Source organism: Hydractinia symbiolongicarpus, chromosome 12 (assembly GCF_029227915.1).
Source record: "Hydractinia symbiolongicarpus strain clone_291-10 chromosome 12, HSymV2.1, whole genome shotgun sequence".
Classification (NCBI taxonomy): Eukaryota; Metazoa; Cnidaria; class Hydrozoa; order Anthoathecata; family Hydractiniidae; genus Hydractinia; species Hydractinia symbiolongicarpus.
This window is the reverse complement of record NC_079886.1, coordinates 22,702,237-22,720,941: the sequence shown is the minus strand read 5'-3', so window position 1 is coordinate 22,720,941 and position 18,705 is coordinate 22,702,237. Positions and strand designations below refer to the sequence as shown.

Genomic DNA, 18,705 nt, shown 5'->3' with positions numbered 1-18,705 from the left:
GACACTTACATCGTCCGGAAAAAGAAAATATTCGATCAGGTAGAAGAAGTTGGTTCAGAAATGAAATATAGATGTGTTGATTGTAGATCATGTCAGAAATGCAAAAATGGGGAGAAAATTGAAATTCTAAGCTTAAAGGAAGAAGTGGAACAGGAATTAATAGATCGATGGGTTTCAGTAGATGAATCAAGTAACCTCACAATTGCCAGACTACCATTCATTCATAACCCTGCAGCGAAACTTGCTCCAAACAAGAAAAAAGCATTGAAAGTTTTTACTACAGTCAACTCAGAAATCTTAACAAATCTGTTAAAGATAAGGAAGATGTTATCAATTCAGAAAAGAAAATGCAATCACTTGGATTTGTGGAGTTTGTGCACAACCTTACACCGACACAACAACAGTCATTAAAACACCATCAACTCCAAAACTTCATTCCCCGGCGTGCTGTATGGGGAAAATCGTTTACAACACCATGTCGACTTGTGTTTGACGCGTCACAACCCACTGACAGTGGAACAAGTTTAAATGACATACTTGCTAAGAATCTTGCGGAGAATCTGTGTCGGCAAGGTGGCAGAAATTTTTGATTTAACAGGAAGATTGACACCACTAACTGCTTCCTTAAAACTGGATATGCACACATTATTACAACGAAAACTGGATTCATTCCTGATGAGTTAAGACCGCTCTGTACTTCACATTTTGAAATGATGAAATAAATAAATACAATTCGGTTTGACAGAGCATTAGTACCGTCTGATGCCGTAAATTTAGACGTGAATACAATCGATACTGCAGATGCTAGCCAGTCAATTGCGTGTTCTGCTATTTATGCTTATGTTACCTAAAAAAGGATGGTTCGTTTTCATGTCAACCTATTTTTGCACGCTCGAAAATAATTTCAGAAGGAACAACTCAGCCGAGAGCAGAATTAATTGCTGCTAACTTAAATGCACACACAGGCTTTGTTGTGAAAAGTTCTCTTGCAAAATTTCATATTGGATCAGTCAAACTAACCGACAGTCAAATTGCTTTGTTTTGGATAACAAATGAAAAAAAACCTGGGTGAGAAATCGAGTAATTGATATCAACAGATTTAGCAAACGTGAGGATTGGATGTATGTCAAAAGTAAAGATATGATAGCCGATGTTGGAACTAGACGGTGCTACTATCTTAGATGTCAGTCCAGGATCTACATGGATAAAAAGATTCGAGTGGGTGAAGTCAGACGTATCAAAATTTCCTGCATACAACGTTAACACACTCAATTTGAAAGAAGATTTATCCAAAACAATAAAAAAAAGAATTTACGATTACTTGGACTTGTTTACAGATTTATTAGTAACTGTAAAAATAAATGTTTTATTACAAAATCAAATAAGTCCATCTCTCAAGTGGAAACAATTATCTTCTCCAGTGATGACTTGAAGGCTGCCAGAGAGTACTTTTGGAAAAAAGCAACTGCTGAAGTTAAGAAATTCACAAGAAAAGATGCTTATGCTATAATATCAAAAGAAAACAACAACATACTGTATTATACAGGACGTATTCTACCAAATCAGAAGTTCACTAATACGAGCACTATGACGGATGTTATGTTAGATTTGACAAGTTCCACATTTTTTGTACCAATTGTTGATAAGTATTCACCTATTGCTTATAGTATAATCAATGAGGTTCGTTGGTACCACCCTGTTGCTAAGCATTCCGGTATCGAAACCGTTCATCGATACGTCATGAAGCAAGTGCATATAATCGAAGGTAGAGGACAAGTAAAAGTTATCAGAAAAAATTGTGAAAGATTTCGATATCTATTGAAACGTACTATCGAAGTTGCTATGGGACCGATCTCCAATCACAATCTCAACATCGCTCCTGCGTTTTACGTGTGTCAAGTCGATCTAGCTGGCCCATTCTTGTCATATTCCCCACACAACAAGAGAACCACTGTAAACATTTGGTACTTGGTGTTTTGTTGTACCACAACATCAACCATAAACATAAAAGTCATGGAAGATTACAGCACCTCAGGTTTCATTCAAGCGTTTATCCCGTTTTCATGTGAGGTTGGATATCCAAAAATTCTTTTACCAGACGAAGGAAGCCAATTAGTGAGTGGATGCAAAAACATGAAAATCACGTTTATGGATTTAAAGGGTAGACTTCACAAAGAAATGGGAATTAAATTCGAGACATGCCCTGTTGGGGGACACTTTATGCATGGTAAAGTAGAAAGAAAAATTAAACAAGTTAAAGAATCTATAATAAAATCTCAAACGAGAGACTTTCTATACCACAGTGGGAGACTCTTGGTACAGAAATAGCCAATTGTATTAATGATCTCCCATTAGCTGTTGGAGATGTCACAGCTGATTTTAAAAATGCTGATCTAATAACACCCTCGGCCGCAACAATGACAGGTCACCAGTTGGTCCTATTGCCTCAACTGTTAAGCCTTGGAAAATTATTGATCAAAACCGTAGGATATTCAATGCATGGTTCGAATGTTGGTTAATAACCTATGTACCTAAACTAATGAAACAACCAAAATGGTTTCGAAATGATCTTAATATCAAAATTGGCGACATTGTCCTATTCCTAAAAGCAGAAAATTTGTCAGGACAATGTATGTATGGTTTCATAGTTGATGTTGAATTTGGAAACGATGGTCGTATAAGAACTGCTGTTGTTAGATATCGAAACTCAAGCGAATCGACTAATCGAGTAACAAGACGAGCTGTCAGAGAAATTACCGTTATTCATCACGTTGACGAATTAGACATACAAACTGAATTGCATGAAGCTGCGTTGAAAGCAAAAGCGATGTTAAATTATATTAATTAAGACAAATCTCAAAATATTGATTATCGATATCAATTATCAATCAAAATTTTTCATTTGTCTGGGGGCAATGTGCAGTTAACACTGGATTTGTGTTGATTTCGTGTTATATGATACTATACGTTCGTTTCGTATTCAATATGTTTGTTACGTGCATGTTTTATTGTTCTTTTATGGTGTATTGCGTAATTAACTTGTGTTTTATGTTCGTGTCTCAAGTGTGCTATTTTCATTGATAGAATTTATATATGTAGCTTTTTCACATTTCTTTATTTATTCCCGCTCAAAAAGGAAATAAGAAGTTTACATCAAATTTCAAATACAAAAGTTACAAATTTTCGAGTAAATTTGCGTCAGTTAAAGAAATCCAAGAAAGTTATACACTCACAATGTTCATCCTGTCAAGCCCTGTAAAGAATAGTTGGTATATATTTGTTATTTATTTAGTTATTATTCCCGCGAAAACTTAACAGATTTTCTCCACAAATTATTTATTCGAAAAAATTATTGGTCACTAGATCATCAGCTTTCAATTCAATAATGCAGCTGAAGTTTCATTCCAAACGCATGGTTTAAAATTGGCTGGCTACGTTCTGACGTTATGGAAAAAAATAAAATACAATTTTTTAACTTTAAATTTAAGTAATAACTTGTGAAGTTCTTGCATTTATGTTTCTAACTGAATTTTTGATTACATGTTTGGTGTTAAATAAAAAATCAATGTGCAGAGTGCATTTAATTTTAAAGCTTGCATTTACTGATGTTCTTTGCCAATATCTTTCAAAACGCTTTCATCCAAAATGTTCTCCATAATATTATCGGTTGCATCCAATTCTTCCATACTGTCCTCCAATGTACGAACTATAATTCAGTAAAACAATGATTCTCATAAGTGATAAACACTGTGTAGACATATATGCAATATTATTAGGGTAATTGAGCTACACAAGCTAACTAGCTAGCTACTTATGAGAAAAAATTATAAAAACACAGCTTTCATTAAAAAATAATTAGATAGAGATTTCACAAAAAAAGTCATACCTTCTGGATATCTCTGAAATGTGGCTGGACAGTCATATAATGTATTCAGCTTTCCAATATCTCCTTTGGTTAATTTGTTACCACCCAATGTCTTCAAGGTATTTGCTGTCCATACTATAGTTGGTAATAAGTTTTTACTGAAGGAGTACCTATTTTAAAGGAACAAGAAAACATATTCTTTCGTTTCTTACTTTTATGTTTAAATCGATGTCCCCATGGAGGTATAAAAGAACATAATGCAATTTCATTTGAATGTCAGTTAATGAATAAAATTTGTTAAACATATCCAAATTTTAATAAATTCTGAATCACTTGCTCAATTGTTTTGAAACTTTGTGACTAAAATTGTTTTTGACTAGAATCCTATCACCTGTTGACGTTCAAGACAACTATATAGTAAACTGTAAAGAATAACTGCATGTTGTAAAGGTGTTTCGTACCAAGGAGGTTTAAAGAGAGAAAGAGATGCATCTCAGTAGTTTCTATTAAAACCATCCGTTGTCGATCTGCTGGTTGCCGAATTGTTTATAAATTCAATTTTGTAAACAAAATTTTTGAAATCTCGCGCGTAAATTATAAAAGTAACCGTTGCATTGTTATTTCTGCATAAATTATAGATTATTTTTCTAGCGGTAAAAACTCGTTTGTTTTTTGATATGATCGTCTAAAATGTTTTTAAAAATCTCTGGCGGTATATGCAGCAAATAAGTAAAAAGTGTTCTTACTTTCCGTAATGCATAATACTCTTTCGATCATAATCATATCCATGAGTATCTGTGGTCAACTGTCTATCAAAGTTGTGTTCCTTACCTAAAATGTTGCAATTTAGAACTTATAATTCCCTTACTTTTTACGGATATTGTTAGTATCCAAAAGTTAGATAAAAATTTTAAATTAAATATAGAAAACATAGCTAACAACAAGCAACACATAATGAAAGGAACGAAGTATATTAAATCTTTTTTTAATTTTTTTTAATGCTTTTTGAAAGATCATTACAAATTTTTAAAAGCACAAAAACAAATCTTGCCTGCTTTGACGTTTTGCAGCTTAATAGTGAGATAATTGTCACGATCTGGTCGACTTTGCTCGTGATAAAATCCTAAAATAAATTTAAAACAATTACAAATAATCTGTTATGTTTACATAGTGAAGAGAAACAAGCAATAGGTATGTTATGTTAACACGAAATGCGATATATAAAAGACGGTAGACTCCGTGGATTTTTTCACGGGTTAACGACTACGTTATATTATAATTCCCGAACAGACGAATTTCTTCATTTTGAAATAAAAAATAAATAAGAAAGATGATGTACGATAAACACTTAATACTTTACCTCACTTTTGACAGCAAGTGCGCTTTTAAAAAAATGAAATTGACAGTGTAAAAATTATTTTTACCTAAAGCATGATAAAGTTCATGTGCAATAGTTTTCGCAGAACCACAACCAGCTCCCAAACTTATCTCTTTTCCATTATCGTACATTTTAACATTGGCGTGACATCTATATGAAGAAATGATATCAAAATTATTATTATTATTATAGTATACTTGAAACATTCTTTATCCCTGCAATTGTACAAGAATCAGTTTGTGACTGTCACCGAGTGGTTACCAATTTCTCATTCAGAACAAGACCTGTGATGCAAAGAATTATCTTTGTACTTATATGAGAATGATTGTTGCATTCACAAGCTGTTTATAATTAAATACGGTTTAATCATGGGTGGTAACTTTCTCTCCACTTGACAGTATGTGTGTCAAGGAATATCTGTAGCTATACACGTAGCTTTTCTTTAACAATGATACGAAAAGAATTTGTACTCACCCGTCTCCTTTGTAAAATTCAATATATTTGTCATCAGCGTCAGTTTTGTACACAAAGTCAATGCAAGAAAAATTTGAAAAAATACTTGCAACATTAGTAATTTTTCTTTGCATTGCTAGACCTGAAAAAGAAAATTTTAGCAAAATCACGATAATTTTAAATCAAAAAGGTTAATGCGAATTTGCATGATATTTTGATAGATATGATTATCACGAAAATGACCTGTCATCATTTTTTTACCTATCGACAAAGCATTTCGCCTTGGTCTCTGTTGTCTCCAATAATCTGCTATTTTAAATTGACTTTTTCAGCATTTTACTTGTTGTTTTAAAGGTTTTGTTTATTAAGTACATGTTTTTTTGGTATTTCTGCATTGATCTGATCAAAGCTGCAAATTGTCAAAAACAATAAGAAATGACTTTCTTCGTGAGTCTGTGTAGCTGAATGTTCCATTTTTTGTCCCATCTCCTGAAAATTTCAATCAGTCGAATTCAAATGTGTATATATATGTAATTAAAAGTCTTACTTAGTGTTTGCGATCCCGATCTAAGTTTAACCGGAACTCTCACACGTCCGTTATCGCCTTTTGGCCATAAATTACTCCCTGACACCATATTGCGCTTGAATTTCCCATGAACTTCTCTCCTGCCCAAAGTAGTTGGCCGAATAGCAATATCACCCTCTTTCAAATTAAGTCCAGCTATCAAAATATAAAACAAAGTGCTATTAGATGTTGAAAACAGTCAATATAATTTACATTTAGTAAGAAATGATATATTACCAGCTTCATTGACGCTCAATATTGTATCCATAATAGCTTGTCCATGACATCCCAAAGCAAGTCCCAACAGCCACAAACATCCTTAGGAATTATGGAAAATTTAGGGTATTTGCATTGTCATTGAAATTATTTTCGACATTTTAGTGAACTTACCTGATAAGTATTTAAACGACATGTTAAATATATTTCACTTTTGAAAACTATGGTTGAGCTATCCGTATTTATACTATTTTTTAACTTAAAAGGTGTGTCCACCTAAACAATTAAATCAGTATGCAACGCTATTTAAATTGACATATATTTAATTACCTGTAGTGAAGATGCTTTGGGCATCATCTTGCAATACAGTAAAGCCTACTCTTTCATTATTGTTTCGCATGCGTGTAATAATTAATCGCCCACCCTGACCAGCTTCCAAAGATAATGTAGAAATTGTTTGTTTGTATTGTGAAATTTTATTGTCTCTTTGATAAAGCATTGAATCAAACCAAATGTAAATAGAAATTATGATAAAGCAGTTAGAAATTCTTACCCAAAATAGTACTTTAACTGTCGTTTTACACATTATATACAGGACGAAGGGATATCCTTAAAACGTGACTAAAGGCGTATGAATATATAGCAACACAATTAGTTACAGCAGCATAATTCGATGGATTATGTCAATACATTATAAAGTCTTGCTATGAGCTAGAATGTTTACATTTTCTATGGTACAAAATAATTATTCTGTTGTAGTGGCATAAAAGATAAAAAGTGAAACGTGCGTGTTGTTAAAATAGTAGAAGAAATAATGATAATCATGAATTGATCTGTTATAATATATTAACATATTATGAAATCATATTGTGGACTGATACATACGTGGCATGTCATATAGAGAGGAATTTCCGTTGACACAAATCAACAGGAAAATAGAAAGATTCGTTGATATAATTGGTATTTTATGTATTATTTAATGTATTTATATGACTTATATAATTTAATTTTGCGATGATATTTAGATAATGCTACTTTGTCCTTTGAGTAAAGCTTTTCCATCTAATTTGTTTAAATCTTGGAGAAACACGACGCTCCTATACCTTCGCCTGATTAGAGCTCACTCTAATGTGATTTAACAGCGCAATCTTTAAGAGTATTTTATTTTTCAATTCTACAACTCGATTAAAATAGGTCAAGAATTCAAAATTTATGCAAATTGAAGTACGATTGTATGACAAATCAAAAGGATACGTTTAACATTTATTTGATTATTTTTTTCGTTGGTTTTTTGTATTTTATAGCGATGGAACTGTAGATTTTCCTTCTAAATGTAGAGTATTAATCTAAATAGCATAATTTTAGTTTCACATGTGTGTATGCTTATTTTAAAGTGCTATATCTCGAAAAAAATGCTTTTAACCGATATCCATATCTACTTTTACATTGAAATACATAGAGTCTTGAAGTGGATTCTTTCTAATTAGTAAAATTGATGAAACAAAATGAACCAATGTCAACTTTGACGTTTTCTTATCTGTTATAATAATACGGAGACTGTGTGTGTCTGTGTGTCTGTAACAGGCAAAGTGGATGTGTTTATTTTCCTTTAATGTAGCCGATAACTTTATGTCTCAAATGTTACTTTTTTTCTGACGTTACGGCGTTATCACTACTTTAATGGCAGTATCTTAATTTAAATTAATGAATTTCAAGATCTATACGATGAAGGCAACAGGTATGCAAATTAAAAAAAAAATGTGTGTTTTTAGGGACTTTGCTGGTGTCAGCAAAAAACCTACCGTTCTGTAAAAGCGCATGGTCCTATATATTATTTTGATCACCGTTTTAGCCTCTACACATTACACAGGCAACGGATAAACTAAATTTTGTCGATTTTTTTCTTGTATCTGCACTGCTGACATCAGCAAAAAATCTAAAACAACCTATTTTTCATTGTTCTTCTGTTTAAGTGAATTTCACCAACGGCTTTATCGACTAGTCTATATAATAATACGCTTGTGTGAGTGACTATGTGAGTTCACGGTACTAAAATCACGGCTCACTTTCTTACTGTTCACGCATTGTGTCTCCAAAGCGTGGCGCTACGCTAAAATTTACCAATTTGAAAAAAACACAAAACATGGGGTTACTATTTATACATTTAACTTTGTTTTCTTATAACTTTTAAAAATAAAACTCTTTTTCTTAGTTTTATTAAATTTTCTTTTTATTTTTAAACGTTTTTTTTTATAATTCTGCCGTATGCAATTAAAGCATATCATCTCCCGTGATTGTTGTTTTACCCCTGGAAAGCTGCGCATATTAGGACTTCACTGCCCTAATCATTAATATGTACCTCATAAAAATCACATATAAGTTGTAGCTAAATAACCGCAGCTATTTACAAAGTAAATGTATATAACCGTATACCAAAATACCTATATAAGGCATAATATAGGGATACGCTACATATAAATTAACGGTAGTTGAAATATGTTTGTGGTTAGGATGAAACCACCTTAAACCTATCGACGGTGATTTTTCACTATTATTTTTAAAATTCAGCTCTCTATATATGTTTATTTTTGTTTAATATTATTTTATTTTAACTTGACGATTAGCAGGGAATGTATAAGGCAGGGCAGTTTCCAAAAAATAGGGGGAGTGGGTTCTAGTAATATACTTGTCTTCACATTTAGTAAAAAGTATCTCGTCAACCTTTGTGCGTGATATATTGCTGATAATTACATCTATTAAGGCAATCATGAAATTTCATTTCAATCGCAAAATAAAAATTTCATGTCTGTCTTTTTTGTTGTCTCTATAAGGTCTACATAATTTCCAGCGAAATCAAACTCATTTCAGTTTTTAAGACTGAGATAAAATTTCATTTCACTCTCAAAATATTCATGTAAACACGAATTTGGTGTACAAAGCTATGGCGCATGTGTACAAAGCTATTGCGCATGTGTACAAACCTATTGCGGATGTTCAAAAGACTAATCAAATGATAGGTTAGTAAAAAAACAACATATATAAAAGTAAAACGTATTTTTAGAGAACGCTATTCTGTTTCAACGCTGACACATTTTCGTAGGGGCACTTTGTTACAGTACACAATTTGGTTTAGCAGACCTTTGTCACAAGCGACCTGATTGCATAGGAAACTTTAGTGAGGTAGAAGCTTTTGAATAGGAGACACTTTTCTTTTACCCTAATAGCCATTGTTCTTCGGACAATTAATAAAAGTTGAATATTGTTAGTAGTGTAGAGCAGTGTTTTATGCGCTTTTAAAACTGTTATTGATCACCCTCCATTTCTTCTTTAGTCAATTTACACCTTTTCCCACCCAAAAAAGTTATCAGAAACACTCTATAGCGATAGCAGTACTAGGATGACAATATCCTTTTTTTAAGATTTCTGGCCTCAAAATGTCAAGTTACCAAACGTACACTTGGTTTCTCGCAGACCAGCTAAGCGGTTATTGAAAATATATTTGATCACCTGTATTGCATTAAGTGAGATATATTTCATTTGTTCAAAGAACCATCAATTTATCTTTGTACTCATTTATTAAAATATGAAACTTTAATGCAATATTTTGTTATTTTCATTCACGTACTTACTCTCTTTGATTTGTAAACGTGTTTGAAGGTACGTTCTCAATTAAGTAATTATATTAATCTGCATTCAATAATTATTCAATACCAAGCCGCGAGTATTAGAAATGGGAATTTCCTTCCGAAAATGAATTGTTGCTGAGATGGAATAATGACAAAATTGAGCACGTATACTAAATTATTGTATATATTTTTAAGAAATCTATCAATTACTTTGTAAAGAAAGCAAATGAATAATATGTCATGTTCTTCTGCGATCGCCTTTTTGGGTGCATCATGAACGCCAGCGACAAAAGGAGAAGAAGAAGCAGATACTGTTCGATAAGAATAGCTTTTATATTAACAGCAACGAGAGAACCAGTTGATAAACAGAATATTATTATTAAGAAAAGCACGTTTGCTTTTTTACGGGGAGTATAAATATTGCACCAAACGAGATAAGTGTTATTGAAGTAAAGAATCATCAACATGAATAGTAATTTTTCAGGTAAGTTCACAATTGTAGGGTAGTTCTTGTAGGGTAGAAAGTTATCAAAATGGTTGGTCATCTAATTTAGTCTTTTTACTTTTAGCATTTCCCTTGATGGTTGGAGATGTCTTAAGCTGTCATGGAGCATCTGTTTTCGTTAAAATATTAAAAATCAACAAGGTAAATTTCAGCATGAATTTAGTCAAAATAATTTAATAGGACACATGCAATTAGATATCATTGCACTTTCTTTTATATTCGTATAGCAAAAAGCATTAACTTCGAAGGAAACATTGTTGTGCCAGGATCTTGGGAAAAAGCAATATGTAGCGGAGAAATGAAACGTGATAATGTACCTGCAGTTCATTTATGGCCGAAGAGTGATTATGGGTAATTTTTAGTCAATATTGTCTACACTAAACGTTATAACATTTGTAATAAGCTAGGTGTTAGACCGTGAGAAATTCCACAATAGATCTCTATCGTACATAGTCCCTGCATTGCCATATTTCATGCATCTTTACCCACCTGTTGGTATGAAGTAATGACGTTTACTTCGACGGGGGTTAACACTGAGATTTTAGGTGCAATTGCAATGGCGATATCAATTAAAAAACTCCCTGGTTTTAGCATTAATTAATAAATTTTAATGCTAAATTTAGTATTACAATATTGATAATCTTTTTATTCTATTTCAGGTTTTCACCACGAGCATTCTTGACCAGATCGTGACGGATACGTTGATGTTAAACTTCAAAATGTGAAATCAGGTAGTTTAATGTAGTTTCTACACTTCTTACGTTCTGGATATGAAAGAATATATTAAATAGAGAGAAACATTTTTGCTAAATCATTATTAACAAAAAAAAAAAATAATTGGTTCATTTGAGATTATAATGGAAAATTATGATGGTAATTTTCTGCTTGTTTATAATGCGGTAACATTTTTAGGATTTGAGTACGCTTTCGATGAGAGTCTTGATGATAATACTTTTGGATAACCGTACGATCGAACGAGCATTATGTTTGAATCTCTTACCATGTAAAATCCGTGACCAATTCAGAGTAATTTGGTTATGGAAATACGCTATTCATTTAAAATTTGCATTGGTGATGTATTATCTGCTTTAAACTAGATACTTCTTCAGCAAGAATGGTCGACCAACTGTTGTATGGAAAAGAAACAGATTGTTGAAGTTAGGAGGCGACAAACTATCTAAAGTTAATAATGGCCAAATGAACACGTTATATTAGTGTTCAAATGTGTATCAACGATTTTCACAATCAACCTCGTCCCCAGGGTCTTGTGGCCCCTGAGCAGTTATTACGGAGTGGCCAAGGCAAAATGCCCTGGGAACGAGGTTGTTTCACAATGTATGTCTTTTTTGTCTATTTTAAAGATAGTTTCCAATAGATTAAAGGTAAACTCATTTCTAAATTGTACACTTAGAATTGTATCGTATTCCTAAAAGACGTCAATAGTTGATTAAAAATAATTTTCATCTAAAGAAACTCATAGTGACATAAGGATGACGTGACAGCTGACATTTATTTTATTGATTATTTTTCTTTTAAGTTGACAAGTTTTAATTTCCCTGCTAGTGATAGACGAAGCCGAGAAGCAATACAGCGATAAGTTGTAATTTAAATTATGGCAAGGACTTCCTGTATTTGTATCTTCCTTTTATTTTAAAGTACGCGCGTTTGGAGACAGCACGGAAGAAACATTAAACAATGTTATGGAAGATATCTTAGGCGAGGATGTTTTGCAACACGTTGGAACCAATGTAACAAGGTGACCACTATTTTAGTCAAGCACACCATAAACAGATTTCGGGTTGACACTTCTACACATATATGCAATGACATTGCACTATAATTAATAATACGGATTTTCACGAACAAATAATAACATCTTCTTCATTTAATCTTCTTTTTTTATTTCGTGTTAAGTTTTGACGTACAAAGAGACAGATATTTTAGTTTCGAGATGTGGATTATAATGACATCATATAAAATGAAAACCAACTTTTTAGGAGCAAAATTTGTAATCGAAGCTTGTACAAAAAGCTTAGGTGTTTGGCTGCGTTATAAGGCTTTAATTTAAGGTATAGGACAAAGGTTTCCCAATTTTGCTTACCTCAGTATTCGCCTGTTAAAATATCAGATATAATCGCTTAATTTGTTTAATCACTATAAAACCTGACTAAGAATTTATTTAATATGCTTAAATAACTTAGGACTATAATATCCAACATACATTGTATTCTTTTATAAAAGCATTGAAATTAATTTTTGTTTGTCGTAGAAAATAATCATGCAATAACCAAAACTGCAGTGAAATTTACTTTTATCTGTTAACAAATAGATCACTCTCATAGTAGTTACAATTCTAGGCAACGAGACACCGCACATATATGTGTTTACCAACTTAACTCAGTTACAAATCTTTACCAAGTATATGCCAATGTACCAGGCAAGTATTGGCATACCATAGACCAGTTTCTAGGCTCATTCCCGATTCAATGTTGAATTTTAGACACATGTTTGCAGTGTGACTTTAAAATTGAAATGGGGTGAGGGGGCAGATTTCCAACCGAATTGCAGAGTTGCGATTTTTCTCCACAATTTTGTCCCAGATTGTTGCTTATAACGTTTGAAGAGGCCACACAGCAAATTCCTGTTCTCCTGACCTCGTTCTCAAGTTGCGAAGTTATTCATACTTTTTATTTTTTCTGGCGTAAAGCAGTAAATGAAAGTCAACACCTAAAACAACAACTTTATGAATAACATGCTTAGAAATCTTGACAAATTAATCAAGCAAGATTTTTTTATCTTTTTTAATTAGTTATAGAAAAAAAATTTGGTATGACGTTACGTCTGTTGTCGTGATGACTCAACGATTGACAAGAGCTCTGAAAAAAATCGGACAACCAATTTGTTTTCTTGATATATCCTTATCAGAAGTCACATTTTATTTTTCTTATGCTCCTATCAAGTAGTTTTACACACCAAAATGCTTTTAAACAGTCTTTTATTTCAAAGATTATGTTACACCGTATCAAATAAGATCAACAAAAATTTTTCTCCCAATTTTCCTATTGTACTAACAAACATTTGTACCAAGATTTATGACAAAACATGTCTCCTTCGTCATAATAACCTACCTTGTCAAGTTTGTTGTGAATAAACTGTGCGGCTGTACAATTCTAGACATGAAATTATTGTGTGATTTGAGCTGAGGTGGATTTTTAGTTATTTTTCAAGATGGCTAAGTAGAATCACATTGATAAAACTTTGCGGCTAGCAAGCTAAAGTTTTGCTTTTGGAGATCAGGTAAACAGGCCTAAAACGCGTCAGTTGCAGTTTTTGCCATGTCTGCATTACGGAATAATCCCCTCAGCAGCCTGCCAAGGTTAAAAATTCGTGGCTTTTTGTGACAAAAAAGGCATACGATCACAGTTATTTTGAAGGAAAAGAGCACGTATCTAATTTGTTTGTCAAAAACAGCAGACACAGTTAGCGTATTATTATCAGAGAAATAGTCTGTAGCAATCATTTATTTAAGGTATAGGTTTTAAACTTGTAATGAGATTCTTTAAGGCCAATCTGATGAAATAATCTGTATTGACTATGCATTTTAAAGGAGACTGGCAAGATTTTTTAAAGAAAATTATAAATTTTGACCACACAACAACAATCGGTAAACTATTTTTACAGTCTGGAACTTGTGCTAAGAAAGTTACACACATGGAAAGTTTATCATATTTTTAGATCACACGCAGTTACACTGGGCAAATCATAATTTTCAGATGCCATCCCATTCACAAAATATGTTTCTAGGTTTATTTTACGCATTAAATATTTTTGCTTAATATTGTTTTGTGTCTGTGTTATCAAACATCTAAAATAAGTTGACTATAAAGTTTGTAGTTGTAGAGATGAAGTTTTGTAGTTTGTTTTAAGACTGCTCGTTGTTTTCAAAATAAATCAGCTTCCTACAATTCTATTTCAACATCTTAACTTGAAAGAGTGTGTAGCTACTGCCCCATGTTTTTTCATACATTGCAACAATTAACTACTATTCTAGCAATTATATTTTAATAAATTAATATGATCATCAGACTATAATTAAACAGATGTACAGTTAAAAACAGTTCACATAAATTCAGACTAGAGGTACAAAGAATTACAATTATAGTGCATTATTAGTGCATTACAATTACAATTTAATAGCTAGTGCTCTGATTGAAAATTCGTCATCTGTATTTACTATTTCAGTTTATTAACCCGCACTTTAAGAATTTAAGATATGTTATTGATCGTTATTTACGTTATAATTCACAGTTACAAGCATCAAAACAGACAGTTTTTGCGTCGATGTTCACGCATACGGTCAAAGTAAGTGTCGACTTGTTCGGCCAACATAGCATGCGTCGCAGCACGGACACGCAATTTTGTAAACTACTTTTCTTTGTTCCATGTAAAATTTGTTGTGCTAAAGTATGCCATCGTGACTTACCGCAACGGTACCTATTGTTTATGTTGTGAATAAATTATAAAAATAAGGATTTGAAGTAAAATTAACAACTTTACCAACTCCACATGAACAAGCCCAGGAGTTTTTTTTAACTGCTGTGAGACGTTAAAGGGCGTTCGTTTGGTGTACAAGGTCCCCCACACCCCAGTTGTGTTGATCCCCCTAACAGCTGATTTAATTTTCTCAAAGTTATTTTGCACCACTTAAAAAAAACCCAAATTCGCGGCTGGTTCTTTTCATAAAATAACTTTCCAACAAATATGGGTTGGATAAAAGTTAAAGAAATTTGCCCTGCAATTGTATTCAGCGGAACACGTTTTCGTGAAAGTTTAAAAATTAATTCGCAGTTTAAATAAAAACAGTCTGTACTTACAAAATTAACTGTGCGCAAACAATAATATTAAAAAAAATAAAAAGCCCCTTGTTCCATACACCAAATTGTTTTATGCAGTGAGTGAGATACAGGCTAGAACAAACCAACGCATTACTGTTAGCGGACAAAGCAAGGGTCATAAGTTTAAGTAGCCCAAAGGGTAAAAAAAAAGCCCAAGGCGGCCAGACTTCAGAATCAGATGCTCGTATAAACATTTTGTCTGGTCGCAACGACCAGGCAAAAGAGTAGGATCCAATCCTATATTAGTGCGTTTGCTACGCGCCAACCAAACAAATAAAATTAATTTTATGTTATTAGTATATTTTTAAACATTTAAAGTGTATTTATATGTTTTATATATTTTTAGAAATACTGGCTGGGGCCCGGCGTCGGACATTAGCACCTTTTTTTGTTGGTCACCCCCTTCTCCATGAAATATGTTTTCTGAATAATACACCGCCGTAACGAACAATACTGCACTATAGTTAATTCTCACAAAAAAGAAACAAATATGTTTTAGCAAATCAATTTCTTAAATATTATTGCTTGTGGTGTAGCGATATTTTAGAAATGTTTGGTTGCGAAGCAATTGGGCTTTGCGCGAGAAACGAAATTGTGGAACACGTTTGTTACGCGAAGTATACCAAGAGAATTATTAACATTCTTAAAATTTTGATAGAAAAAAAAATCATATAAAATCAGCGTAAAGAATTAGTACTGATATTTTTTCAGCAAAGCGGAAATGTTAGTATTGACGCTTGATGTTGTTATGCCGAAATATTTGGGGGAAATGGTCGAGGGGTTGGATACGTTTGACGGTCTTAGGTCGTTGTCATTTAGATTGGAAGAGTTGAATAGTTGTGATAATTTAGTTAATGGAGTTAGGTTTAAGGATTTATATACATGAGATTCGATATGGAAGCGTTGTTAATGTGGAACCTAAGAATATTTTGTATAAGAGGTTGTAGTGGTCATTCCCTGGGTGTTAGTATTATGGATGAATATGGAAATATAACTAGCATGGACTATCCTATTGAAGTGGTTTTACATTTTTGAAAAAAATCTTGGTAAAGAGAAAATGTATGGAAATAAGTTGCTACCTTCGAGAAGTTATAGAAGACAGCGGGGAATTAAAGGTTTGAAGCAGCATATATCAGTGACTAATAATCTGAGCACGATTGAGCAATACCAACTTCCGACGGTTAGGTTTCCAAATCTATCCAATAATGATGTTGTTGTTTCAGGCACGTCGAGATTTTCGTTTAATATTAAACTTACGAGCGAGGATAATGATGGGATCGTTGTTAATAATTTGGGTAGAGCGATTGTTAAGAAAGTTGTCATTAAGATAGAATCACATGAACTTGTGTCTATTGACGATTTTGTTAAGTTGATCTGTTGTTGGGAGGATTTGTGGATGACTAGTGGACAGAGGGGTGATAGGGTTCGTCAGGGTATTTGTAGTGAAAATCTTCGAAAGTTGAGGGTGGGTACAAAATATGCTGTGAAGACAAATGATGAGGAGAATCAACTTAGCAAGGTATTTGGAGGTACGTTCTGTATTGTAATAGATTTTGAGTTGCTTAAGAGTACTATGCCCTTTCATCAATCTGGATTATTAGAGAGATTGACTTACGAATTGTGCTTCATATAAAATTTAGGGGATAACTTTGGAATATGATGTTGTTAATAACGAGGCAAATGAGGTTAGGATGAATTATGCTGATACTGCTACAATGATACATGAACAATAACTGTTAATAAGGATGATAGTGTTTGCAATTTCGGTTGTAATACACCATCTAGATCGTTTAGGTATATTAATTTTGTTTGAGGATGAAGATGGGTATGGGAGAGATAGTGAGACGTTTTACAATCCGAAGATTAATAAGATAAGTGTGACTATGGAGGGTCAACCGATCAATTGTTTAGTTCAGGCCCTAGAAGTTATCATTAGTGAGATAAGGTGCAGAAACAATTTTAAAATGTGCAAAAGGAAATGTTGCTTGAAGGAATGGATATGGGTGGTTATTACACGAATTAGTTTGCGTAGTGGATAGATTTTAGAACTACTGAAGATGTTAAGTTTCATGGAAGTGGTAGAAGGGTGGAAAATGTTTCGGGAAGTGTTACTTTGCAGATAAAGAAGGTTGTTGAGGAAGGGTAACTTGAAAGGATATATGTTCTTGTTTATTGATGCACAGGTTAATATTAAGGGTGAAGCATTTGCAAATCTTTTGTATTAAAATGTTTGTGAAGAAACCTTGCACGGCGTTATTTGTAGGACAGACGGGTTGTGGAAAGACTAAACTGGTTTTGGAATTGTTAGCCGGGTCATTTTGAATATATTGTGGTTTTGTGTTCGACTTTGAGGTGAAATAAGACTTATTTAGAAAGGAAATGGTTGTGGACCGATAATTGTATATTTTTGGTGGAACCTGGTGATAAGATTGGATAAGAGGAAACAGCCATTCCTTGACTTGGGTATTATTGGTAGGCATAAATTACATTACTGTGGAAAGTTTATCATTTTTTGAACATGATAGTTCAGTAGGCGACGTTTCGGGAGATCCTTCTCCCATCATTGGGCCGAACATAAACTATCATGTTCAAGAAATGATAAACTTTCCACAGTAATATGAATACTGAACAGACAAACCGAAATAATATCGTCAATAATAAATTACATTCTTTGTAGTTGTTGACTCAGGTTTATTCAGCGATACCAAAAAATATTAGGAGGCAACAGAAGATGCCTTTTAATTATAATTCCCATCAACGTTCTGATGTTAAAATGATTGATGAAGAGACAAGTGTGATTGAAGATTGGGGAGAAAAACAAGTAAAGCTAAAAATTAGTTCCATATCTATCATTGCAAAGGAATTATTAAACGTACTTATACAAGTGGCTGTCACTAAACACAAAATTAGATTTGGCAGATATTGAAGATGAAGTTGTAGAAAGCATCTGTACTAGTTAACTAAGTTTTCTTCTTCGAGTTGATAAAATGAGTTTCTCTCAAACAAAAGCTTAGACACGAACGAATGACTCAGCGGAAACCCTGAGTTTAAATTGAAGAATGTGACTAATCGCTTCGGAGACCATTTTATTTTATCTGTGAGTTGTTTACCAAGCTTGGCCAAATCTGACTCTGGTAAAAACTTTGTAGAATACTAATGTTTGCTAGGGTGAGTGAAACCACTCGCTGGGATATTCGGGATA

The 18,705-nt window shown here is 33.0% G+C and overlaps 1 protein-coding gene across 1 annotated transcript; it reads right to left on the bottom strand.

Moving 5' to 3' along the window:
• Window positions 1-3,599: 3,599 nt before the first annotated feature.
• LOC130621395 (zinc metalloproteinase nas-15-like) lies at window positions 3,600-6,673 on the bottom strand. Its single transcript, XM_057436680.1, has 10 exons — window positions 6,652-6,673; window positions 6,499-6,579; window positions 6,244-6,417; window positions 5,958-6,002; window positions 5,718-5,838; window positions 5,290-5,393; window positions 4,917-4,988; window positions 4,612-4,696; window positions 3,887-4,035; window positions 3,600-3,706 (listed from the first exon to the last, which is right to left on the bottom strand). Exons 1-10 carry the CDS (start codon window positions 6,671-6,673, stop codon window positions 3,600-3,602), a joined length of 960 nt encoding a protein of 319 aa, XP_057292663.1.
• Window positions 6,674-18,705: the final 12,032 nt, after the last annotated feature.

Bases quoted from the DNA above. Each gene is read 5' to 3' on its own strand.
- LOC130621395 (XM_057436680.1), bottom strand. From the start codon at position 6,673: ATGTCGTTTAAATACTTATCAG. The intron at 5,839-5,957 runs GTAAAAAAATGA...TTTCTTTTTCAG, and splicing joins GCGAAATGCTTTGTCGATAG to GTCTAGCAATGCAAAGAAAA. The intron at 4,697-4,916 runs GCAAGATTTGTT...GCAACATTTTAG, and splicing joins GCTGCAAAACGTCAAAGCAG to GTAAGGAACACAACTTTGAT.